Below are 19,935 nucleotides of genomic sequence, written 5' to 3'. Positions count from 1 at the left end.
CGGCTACATGGCCATGTGTGTGGTACACCACCTCCTCCTCTTCGCATGAAATTGGTGTGGAAGAAGGCTGTGCATGTGTGGGGCCTTTTTTTTTTAACACACTGGATAAGTTAGGAGAATCTTAAAATCCCCAAACGAGTGCAGCTCAAAACTAATTGTGTGAATGCCCAAGCATTCACACATACAGTATAAGATTCTACACCAAAATATATTTTTTATTATTATTATTCCACTGCAAAAGTTTGCCAAAGGCCACGGCCCATAGTTTTTATCCAATCAGAACCGTTCTAGTATCAAAACGTTTGGCTCATCAACATTTTTTTTCCAGAATTCCCAGTTTTCCGGGACATTTTTCCATTTAAAATAAATTATTCAAACTGTTCCACCATCCAAATACTAATCTCACTTTGGACAATCAAATTAATATTTTCCAATTACCGGTTTTCCAAAGCCCTGTATTCACCTTTTCCTGGAACATTTTCACAGTCCACATTTTTCAACCGTTTTTGACAATTCCACTTTCAAAACATTCTTCTTAGTTGGGACAACAAAAGGACCAAATTCACGGTTTTCCCAAAATTCCAGGAATTCCGAAATACCAATTTGAATTCAAACTGTTACTACTTCAGCATTTTTCAACTGATTTGAACAATTCCAACACCAACCCGTTCATAGCATCTAGGACAATTGTGGTATTATCTATATTTTAAAAAATTCCCGGTTTTCCCCCAAAATCCAAAATTTCTATGAAATTCTTATTCAAATGAATGGACATATTCATAGTTCTACAATACCCAAAATTCTCAACATTTTTACCCGATTCCGACTTTTCAACCATCCACCCAAACTACTCTTCCGATATATCGAACCCTTTCCCCAAAGTCTCAGTTTTACCGGAATTTGCAGAAATGTTCTCCCCATTGACAAGGAATGGGAAATATAGAATCTACTGCATACCCCACATTTCTCATCTGATTTGACCCGTTCCACCATCCACACACTCCACTCACCCTGGACATTCAATCCAGCATGTTTTCCCAATCTGAAAATTCCCTAACTACTTGGAATTACCAGTAATTTCCCCCATTGAAAATGAATGGTCTATATACAAACCTCTTCATATCCCACATTTGTCAACCGATTCAAACTGATCCAATATCCACACTTTCCACTCACCCTGAACATTCAAGCACTGCGCACATAGGGCATTCACACGCAATTCCTAACGAAATTGCAAATTCTAGTTAAAAATATAGTTCTGGTCCAAACTTACAAACTACAATAATACCAAAAAATACATAAGCAGATGATTGAACATTTAGTACGATAAATCTGGACTGACATCTTTTTACAACCCAATAAAAACTGACTTGTAACCCATTACGTGCATTATGCTAACTTGTGCCTCTTCTTTTTAAAAGGTACAAGTGATCCTTATGTGAAGTTCAAACTGGAGGGAAAACAATTCTACAAGAGCAAAGTGGTGAATAAAAACTTGAATCCTCGGTGGAATGAATGCTTCTCCTATCCTCTGCAGGACAAAGAACATAATGTGGAAGTTCGGGTACGCAAAAACCTCTTAAAGTGTTTCAAACTGTCATTTATCTGTTACAGGGCTAGGATTCAAAATGTAATTTATCTGTTACAGGTCTACGATAGAAATCTGACGACAGATGATTTCATGGGTTCGAGCACTATCGCACTAAATGATCTTAAACTTTACAAGTGAGTTGATTACATTTAGAGATAGCCAAATGTTGTAAATCTGCTAGGTAAAAACTTGGATCAGGAATTGTTTTATATTTTAGTACTTTTTAATCACATTTTCATAAATAAAAAACAACAAAATTACTTTAGAATGTAAACACCAGAAATACCTTTCTACTAACTCAGTGGTTCTCAAATGTTTTGCAACAAGTACCACCTCAGGAAATACTTGGTTCTCCAAATACCACCATAATGAGCAACATTATAGTACAGAAGCGTAATAAGCCTAAGTGTTTGTTAAAAACAATGCAGAGGTTTTATTTAACAAGTATATTTAATTGTCACTGTAACATTACACGCAGTTTGAACAGTAACACTGTTTTAAAGGACCTATGAAATGGAGTTGCACCTCAGCGATCCTAAAAGCAAAGAAGAAGACATGGGAGTAATTAACGTTGACGTATGTCTTATGTTTCGTGACGCCACCCTCAAAAGAACCTCGGTAAGTATGAATGAAATGATAAATATGTGGCGACACAGAAACCTCTTCTTGGTCCTTGTACTAAAATCCTGTGATTGTTTATTTTTCTTTGATAGAAATGGCCAGGAAAGAAGAATAAGGTAAGGACTTTTTTACTGTATATACAGGTGAATCTAAAAAATACATATATATATATATATGTATATATATATATATATTGTGCAAAAGTTAATTCCTGTCAGGGATGAAACTTCAAATGTGAAACTATAGTTTATGGTTGAAGTGTATTTTGAACATGCATACAATTACAATATTATACACCATGTATTTCCAGTTGTTGTTTACAACATGTCCGAGTAGGAGGAAGTAGAGCTTAATTAATCCTACTCCTTTTCCATTTCATAGCAATTACTAACACATTTAATTCACTTCCTGTTCTCAACTTGAACACAATTTAACTCCATAAATAATAATGTGTTATCAGAATTAGAATTTTTTTGTACATCGTAAACACTTTGAGTTTAAACAGTTTCTTCAACTGAACCATATTAGTATATTTCTTTGAAGTTTTGCTTAATTAATTCCATAAATTAATTCCATACACTGATATGGTAAAGGTTTTAAGTGTTGCACGTACATACAAATGTTTTAAGTTAAATGTTTTCCTTAGGTTATATTTCTCCTCTTGTTGAGAATAATTTTTGTACATTTTTGGGTAGCAGGTCATAGTTTGCTTTGTATATAGTTTTAGCTCTTTGCAAATGCACCAAATCATTGAATTTCAACATTTTGGGTTTAATAAATGAAGGGTTTGTAGTTCTCTATATCCAACATTATGTATTAGTCTAACTGGTCTCTTTTATAACACGGTTAGTGTTTGTTCTAAACTAATATGTGATGCAAACTCATTGCATGCAAAGCCTTTACTTGTTGATGATCAGGGTGTACAGTTTTTGACAACCCACAAACTGTAAGCCATAATCATCTAAATGATACCACAAGAAGGCTTCACATTTCTTGAGTTGCATGTCATATTTTAGTTTCACTCTTTAAATCTAATTGATGTAATTCAAAAAAAGCTTTCACGATATTCATCTGTTTTGAGTTTCACCTATATTAAGTTGTATTAATGTGTGTATGAACAGTACTGTATTGGTTTTAGAGGGGTCCACTAGGGGGCAGTAGCTCACTGTGCTATATTACAACAAAGAACAAGGTGGAAATGCCAGACTTTTGTGTGTAACCTTGGCTTCAGCATAGTCTATCTATTGCTTTGGCGAATCCTTATTTGCAATGCATACTATTTTCGGCGGTATCATTTGCTCTAAGAGAGAGGAAAGAATACAATACAAGATTTGTATCACAACTAAAAACCATAATATTGACCAAGCATGTAGTCATAAAAGAGACTCTTCCAGGTGTATGACAGAGCAGTAATTGGTTTTGTAGTAAACAAAGTTCCTTCCATTCTCAAGTGGCTTTCAGTATATTGGCGCTGTAATTAGATTCAGAGTGAAATAGTTGGGCGGCTGTTTGGGACTGGCACTGCAGTCGAGTGGGTTTATATTCACACCTATGCAGTCTCTACATCTGCCACTGTTCAGTCTCTTGATGGTCCAGCAGACAATCTCAATTTGAAATGAGATGAGAAAAGAATGAAGCCGTTTTCATGCACTACAGATGGTTAAAGATACTCAAAGGGAGACGGAAATGTGTGATGGGACTCTGCTACCTAAGTCGTGGTGCTAATTTGACAATGTAACATTGCCCCCAACACTCCTTCTCCCCTGTTTCATTTTTGACAATATCGTATTGCATTTAACACCTATCCTGGAAGTGCTGAATCTCCAGCTTTTGCAGCTCGGCTCCCCCTCTCCCCGAACATGGTTTTCTCCCCGTGCGTTACCACCACGGAGATGGGAGATGGCAAGTGGCAGAGTAAAAACTCCACTGTGTGATAGTGTTTCAAAATGGGGGGAAAAGGAGGCACGCTGCCAGAGCTAGATGTCTAAGATCGCCACGGCTGATAATTCCCAGGCAAAGTGGGCAATAACCCAGATGTTAGGAAGTAATATCACAGCTGTGGACGGACAGTGTCGAGGCAGCAGCCAAATGGACGCGGGTCTGAGCTCCTTGTGCTTGTCCTCATGCTGTCCCACCATATGGAAGCCATCGCACAGCCCTTTTTAGGAACAGGAATAGATTCTCTTCGGGGGCCACTTACAGTTAAGTGGAATTGTTTTATTGGCCGCTGAGATAGAAACGTGTCCAAGATAAACACTTGGGATGACTTGGCTGAGGCCTGTTTTATATCGCTCCTCCACTCCCTCTGTTCTTCTCCTTTTGAAGGGGGGTCTGATATTTATAGGGCTGCGCCTGTGCTGTTCCATGTTAATTCAGGTCCCAGAGATGGGCTTTGATCCCCTCCGGATTGGGTGGCAATGTGGGTTGTGACCTCCGTGGCGGTGAGGATGGGGCCACGGTTGCGGGGGAGTTGTCGCGGGGCCGTTTGAAGCGGCGTCGGCTGGGGCGGCCCAAGGAACCGGGCAATCAAAGAGGTTAGAGCAGATGATCGTCCTGCTCTTTAATTACTGTCAGCCCGACACACTGTTTGTTTTTACAGCGCTGGACTATCACCGCACTGCCTCATGGGAACTCTAACAGGGAAACATATCAAGGCCGCTCCGTCTTACTCCCTTTGCGGAGCAAGGCAGTCAATTTGCTGGGCCCGTCCTCCATTTTTATATACTCCTTTTTATTTGTTAAAAACATAGTGGACACTTATTTTTTCAGTGGAACCTCCCGAGTGGAACACAATCCATTGATCCAAATGTATCTATATTCAAAACAATTATTTCCAAGTTCAAATTGTTATGTTTTAAAGAGGAGCTCTTATGATTTTTTCCCCCCACATTTACAATAATAATAATAATGAATTAGATTTATATAGCGCTTTTATATCAACTAAAGCACTTCCTTGTGATCTACATCAGTGTTTTTCAACCTTTTTTGAGCCAAGGCACATTTTTTGTGTTGAGAAAGTGCGGAGGCACACCACCAGCAGAAATCATTAAAAAACGAAACTCAGTTGACAGTAAAAAGTCGTCGTCGCAATTGTTGGATATGACTTTAAAGCATAACCAACTATGTATCAATATAGCTCTTGTCTCAAAGTAAGGGTACTGTCACCACCTGTAACATTACGCCCTGACTTATTTAGACTTTTTTGCTGTTTTCCTGTGCGTAGTGTTTTAGTTCTTGTCTTGCGCTCCTATTTTGGTGACTTTTTCTCTATTTTTTGGTATTTTCCTGTAGCAGTTTCATGTCTTCCTTTGAGCGATAATTCCCGCATCTACTTTGTTTTAGCAATCAAGAATATTTCAGTTGTTTTTACCCTTCTTTGTGGGGACATTGTTGATTGTCATGTCATGTTTGGATGTACTTTGTGGACTAAGCAGTAAGTCTTTGCTGTTATCCAGCATTCTGTTTTTGTTTACTTTGTAGCCAGTTCAGTTTTAGTTTTGTTCTGCATAGCCTTCCCTAAGCTTCAATGCCTTTTCTTAGCGGCACTCGCCTTTTGTTTATTTATGGTTTAAGCATTGGACACATTTTTTACCTGCACGCTGCCTCCTGCTGTTTCCGACATCTACAAAGCAATTAGCTACCGGATGCCACCTACTGATATGGAAGAGTATTACACGGTTACTCTGCCGAGCTCAAGACAGCACAGACACTCAACAACAACACATCATTAGCAGACTATAATTACAAATTTGCAAAAATATTTTTAACCCAATTAGGTGAAACTAGATAATCTCCCACGGCACACCAGACTGTATCTCACGGCACACTAGTGGTTGAAAAACACTGATCTACATAACATGCAATGGTGTTTTTTTGGTCAAAACGTTGCATAGATTATGTTTTACAGACCGTTTTTAAACCGCTTTCTGACCGTCTCTTAATGATGCGCCGTTTTGTGGGCGGTCTTATTTACGTGCCTTCACTTCGACTGCGTCTCCTCCTCGTCACCCGTGTTGCAGTTTTTAGCGCTTCCATAGCGAGTCTACTGACGGATATAAGTTTCGAACCATTCGCTACTTTGTATTAGAAATGGCAATAGCGGAGGATGAACGTGCATGTACGAGACAGTCTGGCCCACAACAAGAGGACAGAGAAAAAAAAGGAATTTATTGACTACAACGGCAGACTTGCAGAAAGTTATTTCGGGTAAATATACCATTTACGGTATACAATTGGGGCAAATTCCAAATGGCTCGTATGGAGGAAGTATGAAGGAAGACAATGTAGTTTTATTAATATCTCTGCCTTGCCTCCATGATTTGATTTCAAAATTTGGGGATTTATGCAGATCACAATACACAAAAACAGGTACTAATATAAGAAGAATTGGTTTTTCGTAATAGGTCCCTTTCTAAAGCATTATTAACTGTACAGACATGTTTAGCTCGCCATGTCTTAAAGTACCTCTTTCTGAGGGCGTTTCAGTGTTATAACTTCACCTTTATCTTTAGTTTTTAGGCCAAAATGCTTTTAGGCCATTCTCCCTTTTCTGTCTACACACTGTGTCTGCTTGTAAGTACTCTGTGGTTGTGCGCTGCCGAACATGCTCCTCTGCTCGTGAACCCAACAATGTCATGACGTGACGGAGACGCGCCTTCATGCCTGTAAAAAAAAATATGGCAAAATAGTACTTTTCAAACAGAACATAGTACCATTTTTTATTCATTAGTACCGCAATACTATATTAGTACCGGTATACCGTACAACCCTAGTGCATAATAACAAACTTAATTAAACCATACTTGCCAACCCTCCCGAATTTTCCGGGAGACTCCCGAAATTCAGCGCCTCTCCCGAAAACCTCCCGGGACAAATATTGTCCCGAAAATCTCCCGATTTTCAGCCGGAGCTAGAGGCCACGCCCCCTCCAGCTCCATGCGGACCTGAGTGAGGACAGCCTTTTTTTTTATGACGGGAGGACAACAGGGTGACAAGAACTAAATCATCCAGACTAGAGATAAATTGTATTATTATGTTTATCTTACCTAAAAATAAATATATTTATTAATAAAAAAAAAAACTAAATACATTTTTACTATATTTTGCTAAAAACATCAAAATGAATTGTATTTTTATTTGTATTTTTTCTGACTCCTTATTACATCCAGCCATAGAATTATACATTAAAATAAACATATTGGAAATAATTAATTTTAAATGATCATAATAATTCATTTAAAATGACCATATTTAATTATTAAAATAATTGCTTGTTTATCAACAACTTTAGCATTTTATTCATTACATTTTGAAGCTCTCAGAAGCCAAGTTATGTTATATTCCTTAATATTTATTTATGCAAGTTTGAAGTATCAATTATCTAAACACAGTTTTGTTTGCATATTTTCAGGATGTAGATATATATATATATATATATATATATATATGTATGTATATGTACATATGTATGAAATACTTGACTTGGTGAATTATTGCTGTCAATATACCCCCCCCCCCCCCCCCCCAAAATCGGAGGTCTCAAGGTTGGCAAGTATGAATTAAACTAAAACATAAATTAGCTAACCCTCCTACTACAGTACCAGTGCATCCCAGCGCTAGGCTAAATTTGCTTGCATATTCTTATCAGACGGAAAGGGTTGGGAATAATTTTGAGGTAAACATTTTCCATGACGTGCCATGTCTTTTATTAGTTGCCATTTGACATCCAACATAGGGCGGGTCCTACGCACAATACTTGATATTCGTATAGGGAGGGCATCCCTGGTTGTCCTGTACTGAAAATTGTATTTTGACAAATACAGAAATGAAGAGAAATTTCATGACCTTGACCAAAGTGGAAGTGATGGTACAGTGAGTGTATGTTCTTATAGGGGGACATACTAACTTACAACCCACTGTAATGCTGGCCATACATACTGCATTTTTGCATAATATGCTGATGAGAGAGCTGTGCGGTTTGCATCATTACTCACTGCCGCCTGCTGTCTCCGGTGCAGTGTGCCAAGTGTCCTGACTCCCAACACTCAGCCTGGAAGCCAGTGATGAGTGGGACTGTCACAGCCTGGGACATCTGGCTGCTCACTGTTGTCCCGCTCTGCCTCCCTCTATGTCTTCTTGCCTGTCAGAAAAAAGATGTGCTAATGTCCTCCAACAGAAATGTGTTGTTACTGTAAACCCATGTCTTACTTTGAGACGCTCTGTGGACTTTAGAAGGGTGTCAGGCTGAGGCAGGAGCAAGTGCACACTGTGGGGAGCGGGCAGAATTTGCACATACACCAGAACCCTAAAGGGAAAACACAATTCGTAATAAGGTGCTGATCGAGATCTAATCTGTTCATTTTTCGTTCGCATATGAATGGAAATTCAACATTATTACCGTATTTTTCGGACCATAAGTCGCAGTTTTTTTCATAGTTTGGCTGGGCTCCAGTGCGACTTATATATGTTTTTTTCCTTCTTTATTATGCATTTTCGGCAGGTGCGACTTATACTCCGGTGCGACTTATACTCCGAAAAATACGGTACTCGTCATACAAAGGTGAAAATATATATTTTTTAAATTCTTATTTGTTTTAACAACTGCAAGTAAACTACATTAGCAGATACTATATATACAAATATAAAACCAGTATTTAGTTTTTTTGTTTGTTTTTTAAGTGAATTAGGTGCATAGGTTGATTGGCAACACCAAATTGGCCCTAGTGTGTGGATGTGAGTGTGAATGTTGTCTGTCTATCTGTGTTGGCCCTGCGATGAGGTGGCGACCTGTCCAGGGTGTACCCCGCCTTCCGCCCGATTGTAGCTGAGATAGGCTCCAGCGCCCCTCGCGACCCCAAAGGGAATAAGCGGTAGAAAATGGATGGATGGATGGATAGATGATAATAACCACTGCTCAAGCACCAGCCTTTTAGCCCCCGCATGAGAAAATGTCATTTGTTGCTCCCTTTTTAAAAAGCCTATAAAGCCTCTCACCGCTGCAGTCTGGCGAAAGGCAGGGTACACCCTGGACAAGTCGCCACCTCACTCGAATCGAACCTGGGACCTTCTCGCTGTGAGGCATGAGCGCTACCGTGCTTTTTACCAATTTTCCCAGGAGATTTCCCATATTTTGAAATGCAAATGTTAATTCTCCTCTGACCCGCAGCATTAGACACACGCAATAAAGGTGTGAGATTTTTTTGGGTGCTAAACCATACTTGCCAACCCTCCCGGATTTTCCGGGAGACTCCCGAAATTCAGCGCCACTCCCGAAAACCTCCCGGGACAAATTTTCTCCCGAAAATCTCCCGAAATTCAGGCGGAGCTGGAGGCCACGCCCCCTCCAGCTCCATGCGGACCTGAGTCCGCTTTCCCACAATATAAACAACGTGCCTGCCCAATCATTGTAACTGTAGAATGATCGAGGGCGAGTTCTTGGTTTCTTATGTGGGTTTATTGTTAGGCAGTTTCATTAACGTCCTCCCAGCGCGGCAACAACACACAACAACATCAGTCTCGTTTTCGTCTACAGTAAAGCAGTTCGTCTGCCTTAAATAGCAATGTTGTGACACTCTTAAACAGGACAATACTGCCATCTAGTGTATTTGATGAAAGCACTTTTGTGCGTGCCACACAGCAATGCATCATCAGAGAGGGTGTTCAGCATGGTTAGAAAAATAGCGACAGAGAATAGAACAAGGATGGACAATTCAACCCTTAACTCAACAATGACTAGATGAGGGTTATGTGTGTGTATATGTGTAAATAAATGAACACTGAAATTCAAGTATTTCTTTTATATATATATATATATATATATATATATTTATTTATATATATATGTATATATATTTATATATATATATATATAATATATATATATATAAAATAAATATATATTTATAGCTAGAATTCATTGAAAGTCAAGTATTTCTTATATATATATATATATATATATATATATATATATATATATATATATATATATATATATCCATCCATCCATCCATTTCGTACCGCTTATTCCCTTTGGTGTCGCGGGGATATATATATATATATATATATATATATATATATATATATATATATATGAATGAAATACTTGATTTGGTGAATTCTAGCTGTAAATATACTCCTCCCCTCTTAACCACGCCCCAACCACGCCCCCCCCCCACCCCCCCACCTCCCGAAATTGGAGGTCTCAAGGTTGGCAAGTATGTGCTAAACAACCACAACACTAGCGCCTCTTAACGCATTAACAACTGATTTTTTTTATTTATTTTTACAAAAACAACCTAAAGCCTTGTCCAGCTGTAAACTAGTCATGTTCAGCTAACTTTTACTGCAAATAAATATCGGCTCCAAATATCGGTTATCGGCCTCTTTGACTACTAATAATTGGTATCGATATCGGCCCTGAAAAAAAGATATTGGTCGTTCACTAATACAAATACATAGTCTTTGTGGTAATGTAGTATATACGGCCAAGTAGTGGTTTTTTATTTGGTGATATGGTCCTTTTGCATTTCTGTGGTCATCATCACATATTTCTTGTTCAGCTCGGTTTGACCTACTCATATATCGGGATTAAATGACATTTGCCACCATTCTTAACAGGCAATTAATTGGTCTCTAGTTTCCAAATGATTTTGTTGCCTCACGCTTGGTGCATGATCACTATTTCAGCTGAAGGCCACACAGCTCCAGAGCCCGACCGAGATGCAGAGGAGTCAGCTGAAGAGCCGCATGTGGACGGGGGTTCTCGCCATCACCCTGGTGGAGGGACAAGATCTGCCGCAGTACGGCCAAGGCGACATCTATGTCCGCTTTCGTCTTGGCAATCAGAAGTACAAGAGCAAGGTTAGACTTTCAAAAAAGTCTCTTCTCCTTATTTCTCACACTTTTTTTTTTTTTTGTCTATTCATGCCATACTCTTTATACTTCAAGTCTTTCTTGCGGGGCTTCTCTGCCTCAGCGGGTGCCTGTCTATGACTCACCTCCACCTTGGCTCACTGGGCCGTTGCACAGGCAGCTCATTAGAGCGGGCGAGGCTGCCACTCACTTCTCTTCCCGTGCCTCGGCTGCCGGGCTTCATTGCCTTCATTTGCATACCCAGCGTGCCCCTGTTCATCTACCTGGACTTGTTTGCCTCCCCCTCTCAACCGAGGATTCTGTGGTGCGCATGTCCCGCGTTGTCGTGTCATTCCTTTGTAAACCCCTCCCTGCATGTTTGTTTGTTTGCTGAACAAAGCTGATTCTAATTGGGAGCCGTCAGTGTTTACAATCCCAGTGTGGCTACTGAAGTGTACAAGCATGCAAAAAAACACATTGCTTCTTCCTCTCTTGCTTCTCTGCGATTGTCCTGCATGATGACTCAATCCATCTGTCATGCAGGCGCTGTTCAGTTTGATAATGTGTCGAATGTGTGTGTGTGTATGTTTCCATTCCTGTGTCTTCATTGCCCTCAGAACCTCTGCATTCAGGCCAATCCTCAGTGGAGAGAGCAGTTTGACTTCAATCAGTTTGCAGATAACCAAGAACCTCTGCAGGTGGAGGTGTATTCAAAGAGAGGCAGGAAGGGTGAGGAATCATGGGGAATGTGAGTATTTCCTAGTGAGTAATGCTAATGGTCCCCCGTTGCAGCCTTTTGCGCCACCAATGGCCATTTCCTCTTTTGTGTCGCAGGTTTGAGGTTGACCCGTCCCGACTTGTCCTCAATGAGAGGCAGCTCTACACTCATGTGCTGGATCCGGGGAAGGGCAAGCTGGTGTTTTTGGTCACCCTCCGACCATGCTGGGGGGTCTCCGTGTCTGACCTTGAGATGGCTACTTTAGATAAACCTGATGAGAGAGACGCCGTGGTGGAGAAATTTGTAAGTTTTTACACTAATGATTGATCATTAAGAATTGAGTGATCTCATTTTATTAATTTGAAGATTATTTTTTGGTATTAAATAAGTATCGTATTTTTATATCTTCTCAATTGCTATGTTAATACATATCCAAAGTATGGTGAAGCTGGGATTGGGTTGGAGTTGACGTTGCTCTATTTTCTTTTATTACATTAATTACCAATCTGTGATTTTTGTGAATAAAATAAAAAAAGTAAACATTTTTTACACAGTTTTTTAAGTAGTACGTCAGCACCTAAGAGGTGCTTTTATCTCTTATAACCTGTTTTGAAAAGGTATTAGTTTTATTTATATACCAAATACAAAAGAGAACCGAGCCCACAAGAGTCCCACCTCACAATTATCATTATCATCTCAGTTTTTAATGTTAAATAAAAAAATGTAGATTATATTGTCGACCCAATTAACATTTACAGTATTATCACACGGACACACACAAAAGTACTTTAAATTGGTACTGTAGACTACCGGTATCAATACCGGAAATTGAAAAGACAAAACTCTAGAAGTAAACCTTTATTAAGAGGGAAAAATCGTCATCTAAAGTGTACAAACTCTAGTATAGCCTGTAGAGGCCCGATGAGATTGATAGCTTTATAAAAGAATCACATTATTTAAACATTTTAAAAAAGCGTTTTAAGCAAAATTTATTGCAACGTTATGCTTGGTATATTTAGCACACCCTTTATGGCTGAGGAATTCACATTAGTCGCATAATTTAGGTCTTGACATCTGTATGTATGATGAGATTATCGCAAATCTTCAAGATGCAACCTTTTAATCAAATTTTAATAATAGGATATTGAGACTGATTTGGTGGGTTTGAAGATTCCTTTCTTTTTTTTTATAAATGCCAACCTGTTGGTATACAATTGTAAATGGGTAGATTTTGAAAGGAATATTGTACTGTATTTTGTATATTATATGATGATGTATATTTTAAATGTGGATCCCTGTCCTTAAACTGTGGGCTTCTAGGGATTACCTTTTTGCAGAACGTCCTCTGACATTAACAAATGAAACAATAATGTAATACAAAAATGTGTCTGTGTGTAAATAAATAAATATAAAACGTATCAGTTCAAATGTGAATGGTGCCCATTCTTTAATTTCTTCAATTTGCACATTGCCTGCAAAGTCATTTTGGTCAAATGCCCATCCTGAAATTCTGTTTGGTTTCCTGTCTTGTTTTACATTTCCAGATATTCATTATATTCCATTTTCCCCCCAGAGCTTAAAGAACTCCTATAAATACCTGAGGGAAATCGGTTTCCTTCAGGTCAAAGTGTTAAAAGCCAATGAGCTTCCTGCTACAGACCTCAATGGTAACTACCAACTGTACATCACATCACGCCTGTCAGAATCATAACTGTCCTCACAAACACCAGCAACACTGTTTGTCAATTGCAGGAAGAATCAACCCGTTTTGTGTCATTGAGCTCGGAAACAGCAAACTCCAAACCCACACTGTCTACAAGACAGTCAATCCCGAGTGGAACAAAGCACTCACTTTGTAAGGAGGACATATTGTATGGCGTTGGGCGTGGTTCCCATTTCAACATTTGTCCTACACTTCACATTGCAGCCCAGTTAAGGACATCCATGATGTGATTGAGCTGACTATCCTGGATGAAAACGGAGACAAAGCCCCAAACTTCTTGGGCAAAGTGGCCATTCCATTACTGACTGTAAGTTGTAACTATCAGTCATCCCAAATGTAAGCACATAAAGTAAATGCATGTTTTACTGTCTGAAAAGGTTCAGAATGATCAGCAGATCTGTCTGTTGTTGAAGAAAGAGGATTTGAGCTGTGTCGCTAAAGGAAATGTCACACTGGTGATAGAGGTTGTATACAACAAAGTAAGACATAATAAAACTATTTAAAAAAAAAAGTTGTATGACATATTTTGAAGTATGCAAATAATAATGTGGGGTTTGTTGTCTGCAGGTTCGGGCTGCTATTCGAACTTTTCAACCAAAGGAGGAAAAATTTACAGAGGAAAATGTGAAGTTTTCCAAAAAGGTATCACTGATTCTTGTTGCTTAAAGGCCTACTGAAACCCACTACTACCGACCACGCAGTCTGATAGTTTATGTATCAATGATGAAATCTTAACATTGCAACACATGCCAATACGGCCGGGTTAGCTTACTAAAGTGCAATTTTAAATTTCGCGCGAAATATCCTGCTGAAAACGTCTCGGTATGATGACGTCAGCGCGTGACGTCACGGATTGTGGAGGACATTTTGGGACAGCATGGTGGCCAGCTATTAAGTCGTCTGTTTTCATCGCAAAATTCCACAGTATTCTGGACATCTGTGTTGGTGAATCTTTTGCAATTTGTTCAATGAACAATGGAGACAGTAAAGAAGAAAGCTGTAGGTGGGAAGCGGTGTATTGCGGCCAACTGCAGGCAGCAACACAAACACAGCCGGTGTTTCATTGTTTACATTCCCGGAAGATGACAGTCAAGCTTTACCATTGGCCTGTGGAGAACTGGGACAACAGAGACTCTTACCAGGAGGACTTTGAGTTGGATATGCAGACACGGTACCGTGAGTACGCATGCAGCTGCGGCTTCCAAACATTTGATCGCTTGCCCGTACATGCGTGCCGCTATGTGCATGTCACGTACGTAACTTTGGGGACTTTGGGGAAATATATGTGCTGTATGAACTTTGGGGAGGTGAACGGTACTTTGGGCTGTGGGATTGAGTGTGTTGTGCAGGTGTTTGAGTTGTATTGGCGGGTTATATGGACAGGAGGGGGGAGGTGTTTGTTATGTGGCATATTAAATATAAGCCTGGTGGTGTTGTGGCTAATAGAGTATGTATATGTCTTGTGTTTATTTACTGTTTTAGTCATTCCCAGCTGAATATCAGGTCCCACCCGCCTCTCACAGCATCTTCCCTATCTGAATCGCTCCCACTGCCCTCTAGTCCTTCACTCTCACTTTCCTCATCCACAAATCTTTCATCCTCGCTCAAATTAATGGGGAAATCGTCGCTTTCTCGTCCGAATCGCTCTCGCTGCTGGTGGCCATGATTGTAAACAATGTGCAGATGTGAGGAGCTCCACAACCTGTGACGTCACGCTACTCGTCTGCTACTTCCGGTACAGGCAAGGCTTTTTTATCAGCGACCAAATGTTGCAAACTTTATCGTCGATGTTCTCTACTAAATCCTTTCAGCAAAAATATGGCAATATCGCAAAATGATCAAGTATGACACAAAGAATGGACCTGCTATCCCCTTTTAAATTAGAAAATCGCATTTCAGCAGGCCTTTAAGTTCCTATTGTATAGCCAAGTAAATGTAGCAATAACCTAATTTCTTCCATCCAATGACATTAAATATTGTTCTGTCCCAATTTTTCCACTTTAGGTTCTTGCCCAGAATATATATAGGGTCCGGAATATCAGCACAGCAGTTCTGTACACGTTACAGTACATTAGGAGCTGTTTTCAATGGGAGAACACGCAACGGAGTCTCATAGCCTTCCTGGTAAGCCCTTGCCACACGTCAAAGGGGACCTAATCTACATTTAACACACGTTCTTGTGGTCTAGATAATATGTATTGGATATTGGGGTATTTTTTTGTGAATTTTGCTGCACAGTCACATTTATAAGAACCAAACCGAATACTCCCCCTTTCCCATTATCTTAATAACACTCGGTTTTTTTTGCTCGTTCACGTCAATCAAGTGATGCCCGATTTCTTCGTCAGATAACGGAGCAGGGCCAAGTGTAAGGGCCACACAGCCTTTGAAACGAAGTGAGCTCGGGGACCTCCCTAGATATCGAGTGCTATACAGCTAACAAATTAATTGCAAGAGTGTGGATAAAAATAACATAAAATAACTAGATGAGGCAATTCCTGAAGGAATTGCATGTGAATGCTCCAATGCTGAAGTTCAACTGAAATGCTGAAAGAATGTAGTATGAATGTAAGAATAGTTTGGATGTTGGAATGGTTTGAATGTTGACGAGTTTGAATTTCCAGGAAAACCGGAATTTGCTTTGGAACTTGGGAAAATGTTAGTTTGAATGTCCAAGATGAGTGGAATGTGTTGATTTTGGAGTGGTTTGAATATGTTGAAAAATGTGGGAATTGTGCATTTTGGAAAAATGTCTCATTCATTTGAATGGGAACTTCCTGGAAATTTGGGAAAAGCGGGATTTAAAAAAACCCCGATTAAGAGCATAAATGAGCTGAATTGGTTGCTGTTGGAATTGTTTAAATCGGTCAAGAAACGTTCGAGTAGTAACAGTTTTTTAATTGAAAAATTGTATTACGGAATTTAGGGAAAACCGGGAAATTTTAAATTTCTTAAACCAACTTGGTTTTTTGTCCTGACTAAAAGGAATGTTTTGACTGTGGAACGGTTGAAATGGGTTGAAAAATGTGAAAGGTGTCATCGCAATAAAAAAGGTTGTAAATAAGGTTAGAAAAAAACAGGAGTTCCTGGAAATTTGTTGAACGTGTAAGAATGATAATTTCAATTTCCAGGATGAGTTGAATGTGTTGAAGGTGGAATGGCTTGAATCGGTTGAAAAATGTGGGAATTGTGGCAGTTTTAAAAATTGATAATTCATTTTGAATGGGGAAAATGGTTCTAAAAACTGGGAATTCTTGGAAATTCAGGATTTTTTCAAATAATTGTTGAAAAGGAGCACACAATTCCTGAACAGGCTGAATACTTTGAAATTGGAACGGTTTGAAAGAAAAATTAAAAATGTAGGAGTTGTGGAACTTAGTTGTGGAAGAAAAATGTAGGAGTTGTGGAACTTAGAAAAATGTTCCCATTCATTTCAATGGGAATTTCATGAAAATTTGGCAATTGAAAATGGTAAAAAAAATATGAATGTTCTGAATGAGTAAATGGTTGGTGTTGGAATTTTTTCAAAACGGTCGAGAAATGTTGAAGTAGTAACATTTTTAATTCAGAAATAGTATTACAGAATTCCTGGAATTTAGGGAAAACTGAGAATTTTTCCAGTTCAAAAAACAACTTTGTTTTTTGTCCTGATTAAGAGGAATGTTTTGATGGTGGAACGGTTGAAATGGGTTGAAAAATGTGGGAGGAGTAGTCGACAGGAAAAAGGGTGAAAGTTGGGTTTGGAAAACTGGGAATTATGGGAATTCCTGGAATTTTTTTGAACTTGTGAAAATGATCGCTTGAATGTCCAGATGAGTGGAATATGTTGAAGGTGGAATGGTTTGAATCGGTTGAAAAATGTGGAAATGGTGGAAGTTTGAAAAATGTCCCGGAAAACCTGGAATTCTGTCAAGGGAAAGCCCGCGATTCCAGAATAGGCTGAACAGTTTGAAGTTGGAACGGTTTGAATCGGATGGAAAATGTGGAAGGTAGAGTGCGCCAAAATCTGGAGAAGAAGAAGTAGAAGAATACATAGATTAATTTTGGTGTAGAAAACTATATGTGTGAATGCTTTGGAGCATTCACACAATAAGTTAAATGGTGGAGTTCATAAAACTTAGCCAGAACTTAGGTACAATCACTTCTTTCAATGAAACCGTAAGCTGACGCGCCAGCACTTGCATATTTTGCAGAAAAACGTCGCTTCCTGCACTGTTCTTCTTCATGTAGACAGGCGAAAGAAAGTAAAACGAGCCCAAGCAAAGCGTAACATCGCAAGCCTCGGCATCTTGAAAGTAAACAAACATTTGTCGAAACTGCGTTACGCCATTGCTGGCAAATGGTGAGGGTTGATGACATAGCGAGACTCAAGCAACGTCCGAATTCCTAGGGGCGTATTTTCAACACTTTGCCATGGCACTAGATTCTCAGGGCCAAGGTGGAGGGTTGAGGGGAAGGGGCGAGAGGGGGAATTCGGATTTAGCCTTAGAACCTGTTTTTTGAGTCCATCTGCATGGGGTTAATTTGTGGAGGCGTTCCCAGATTGCGATCGGAAAAGGTCCACGCCATTCCCTCTCCAAAATGATTAGAATGTATCTTTTGACAGTGAACACTGTTAAATATGTATCTTGAAGAAGAACATCATTGCTATTTATTTTTCAGTCAGGGTCAAAAACAAACTTCATTAACATAGTTTCACCCGGTCACAACATTAGGTACACCTGCCCACGCTTGGATCGATTCAGCTCTGCATTAAAACAAGCTGCTTTTTCTAGCATTTATGTCACTGCATGTTGCACGTAGATGTTTCCCCTAAATTGCTAAAATACCTGTGGAGTGGTGTGGTTAGGAGCGTGGTCAATATGACTTCACATCATTTGCTACGATGCAAATATTTTCATGTACCGTATTTTTCGGACTATAAGTCGCAGTTTTTTTCATAGTTTATGAAAGTTGCATAATGTTTTTTTCCTTCTTTATTATGCATTTTTGGCAGGTGCGACTTATACGCCGGTGCGACTTATACTCCGAAAAATACGGGTACATACATTTAAAACAAATCTGTTATAATTATTTATAGATTAATATCGTTTGCTCTATTTTTCAATTGTTGGTGCTTATTGAATTTTTTTGTTATTCTTTTTTAAGATTTCTCCAATCCTTTTAGTCACTCTTTCTTTATTAAAAACGACAGGCAAACAATCTAGCCTCTATTTTTGGTGTTATTGTAGACTGTACTCTTGTTTAGAGACTTTTTACTTTTGTTGCTCTAAGTCAGAGATGTCAAACTCATTTTAGCTCAGGGGCCACATTGCAGAAAAATATATTCCCAATTGGGTCGGACTGGTAAAATCATGGCATGATAACTTAAAAATAAAGAAAACTTCAGATTGTTTTTATTTGTTTAATAATAGACCAAGTATATTATGAAAATTTACAAATCATAATGTTTTTTTTTTACACTTACATGTTGCGGTTAATAGTATTCTATCTTCATTTGTCGTTATTTATACTTTCTGAATAAATGATGATCAGTAAAACAAGTGGAATTGAGTATGGCACAGTTTTAAAATGCTCTCATTGGTGTAATTTTTTTTATCCATCAGAAGATAAAATTAATAATGCAGAAATCAAACTACAGGATGTTATTAATGTAATTTACTTGTTTTCCTCAACTGATGTACTAACATCATGTGGTTTATTCTGTACATTTGTAGCATCATTTACAAAAAAACTTGTGATTTTGGACTCTTTTGAATAATCAAACATTAAATTAGAAGGGGATACTTTTTATTTCAGTATATTAATGTGCGTCGAGAAAATGTGTCCCCAGTTATAAGTACAACACAAAATGTACCGATTATCAAAAGCATTTATTTGGGTAGAAATGTTTCAGGTTACATTACTAACAACATATTTGACAATCAACGCATGACCGTAACAATCCACATGTTTTATCATTACTATCCCTAATAAGCAGTGTAAGTACGCAGTGTCCAAACATGGAAGTGTTGTCTCTGTCTTAACACGACATATTGCAACATCCAATAGACACATTTAGAACAGCAGTTTCTTTCCTCCAAAATGTTTAGCTCATTTTTATACTTGGAAAACTCATCTCGCGGGCCGGATAAAACCTGTTCACGGGCCTGATTCGGCCCACGGGCCGTACGTTTGACATCCCTGCTTTAAGTCCTCGACGAAAAAGCGACTCCGGCTGCATAGAACCTGACGTCACTCTTGTATATATCGAATATATTAACGTACGTCCACATCGCGGACATGTTGCCTCCGATCCAGACAACCCCGTGGGTATTGTCAAGACTTGGACTATGGCGTGGGTTTGTTCTCCCGTGGTGCAAATGAACATTTGGACCAGACATGGCGTGAAGGTGAAGACATATTTAATTTTACTATAACAAAAAGAACAAA

General features: G+C 38.9%; 1 protein-coding gene across 2 annotated transcripts in view; it reads left to right on the top strand.

Annotated features, from left to right (window-relative positions):
• The window catches only part of mctp2a (multiple C2 domains, transmembrane 2a), a 140,691-nt gene that overhangs the window by 31,725 nt on the left and 89,031 nt on the right, over positions 1-19,935 (top strand). For both annotated transcript variants that reach the window (XM_061925037.2, XM_061925036.2), the window contains 13 exons: positions 1,422-1,564; positions 1,649-1,725; positions 2,095-2,209; positions 2,305-2,328; positions 10,898-11,071; positions 11,680-11,810; positions 11,897-12,083; positions 13,354-13,447; positions 13,533-13,635; positions 13,708-13,810; positions 13,881-13,982; positions 14,071-14,145; positions 15,508-15,627. In XM_061925037.2, coding sequence (XP_061781021.2) covers positions 1,422-1,564; positions 1,649-1,725; positions 2,095-2,209; positions 2,305-2,328; positions 10,898-11,071; positions 11,680-11,810; positions 11,897-12,083; positions 13,354-13,447; positions 13,533-13,635; positions 13,708-13,810; positions 13,881-13,982; positions 14,071-14,145; positions 15,508-15,627 — 1,448 coding nt within the window. The remainder of the gene's footprint in view (positions 1-1,421; positions 1,565-1,648; positions 1,726-2,094; positions 2,210-2,304; positions 2,329-10,897; positions 11,072-11,679; positions 11,811-11,896; positions 12,084-13,353; positions 13,448-13,532; positions 13,636-13,707; positions 13,811-13,880; positions 13,983-14,070; positions 14,146-15,507; positions 15,628-19,935) is intronic.

Source organism: Nerophis lumbriciformis, linkage group LG29 (genome assembly GCF_033978685.3).
Source record: "Nerophis lumbriciformis linkage group LG29, RoL_Nlum_v2.1, whole genome shotgun sequence".
NCBI classification, from domain to species: domain Eukaryota; kingdom Metazoa; phylum Chordata; class Actinopteri; order Syngnathiformes; family Syngnathidae; genus Nerophis; species Nerophis lumbriciformis.
The sequence above is the reverse complement of the archived record's forward strand: the minus strand, read 5'-3'. Positions and strand labels throughout refer to the sequence as shown.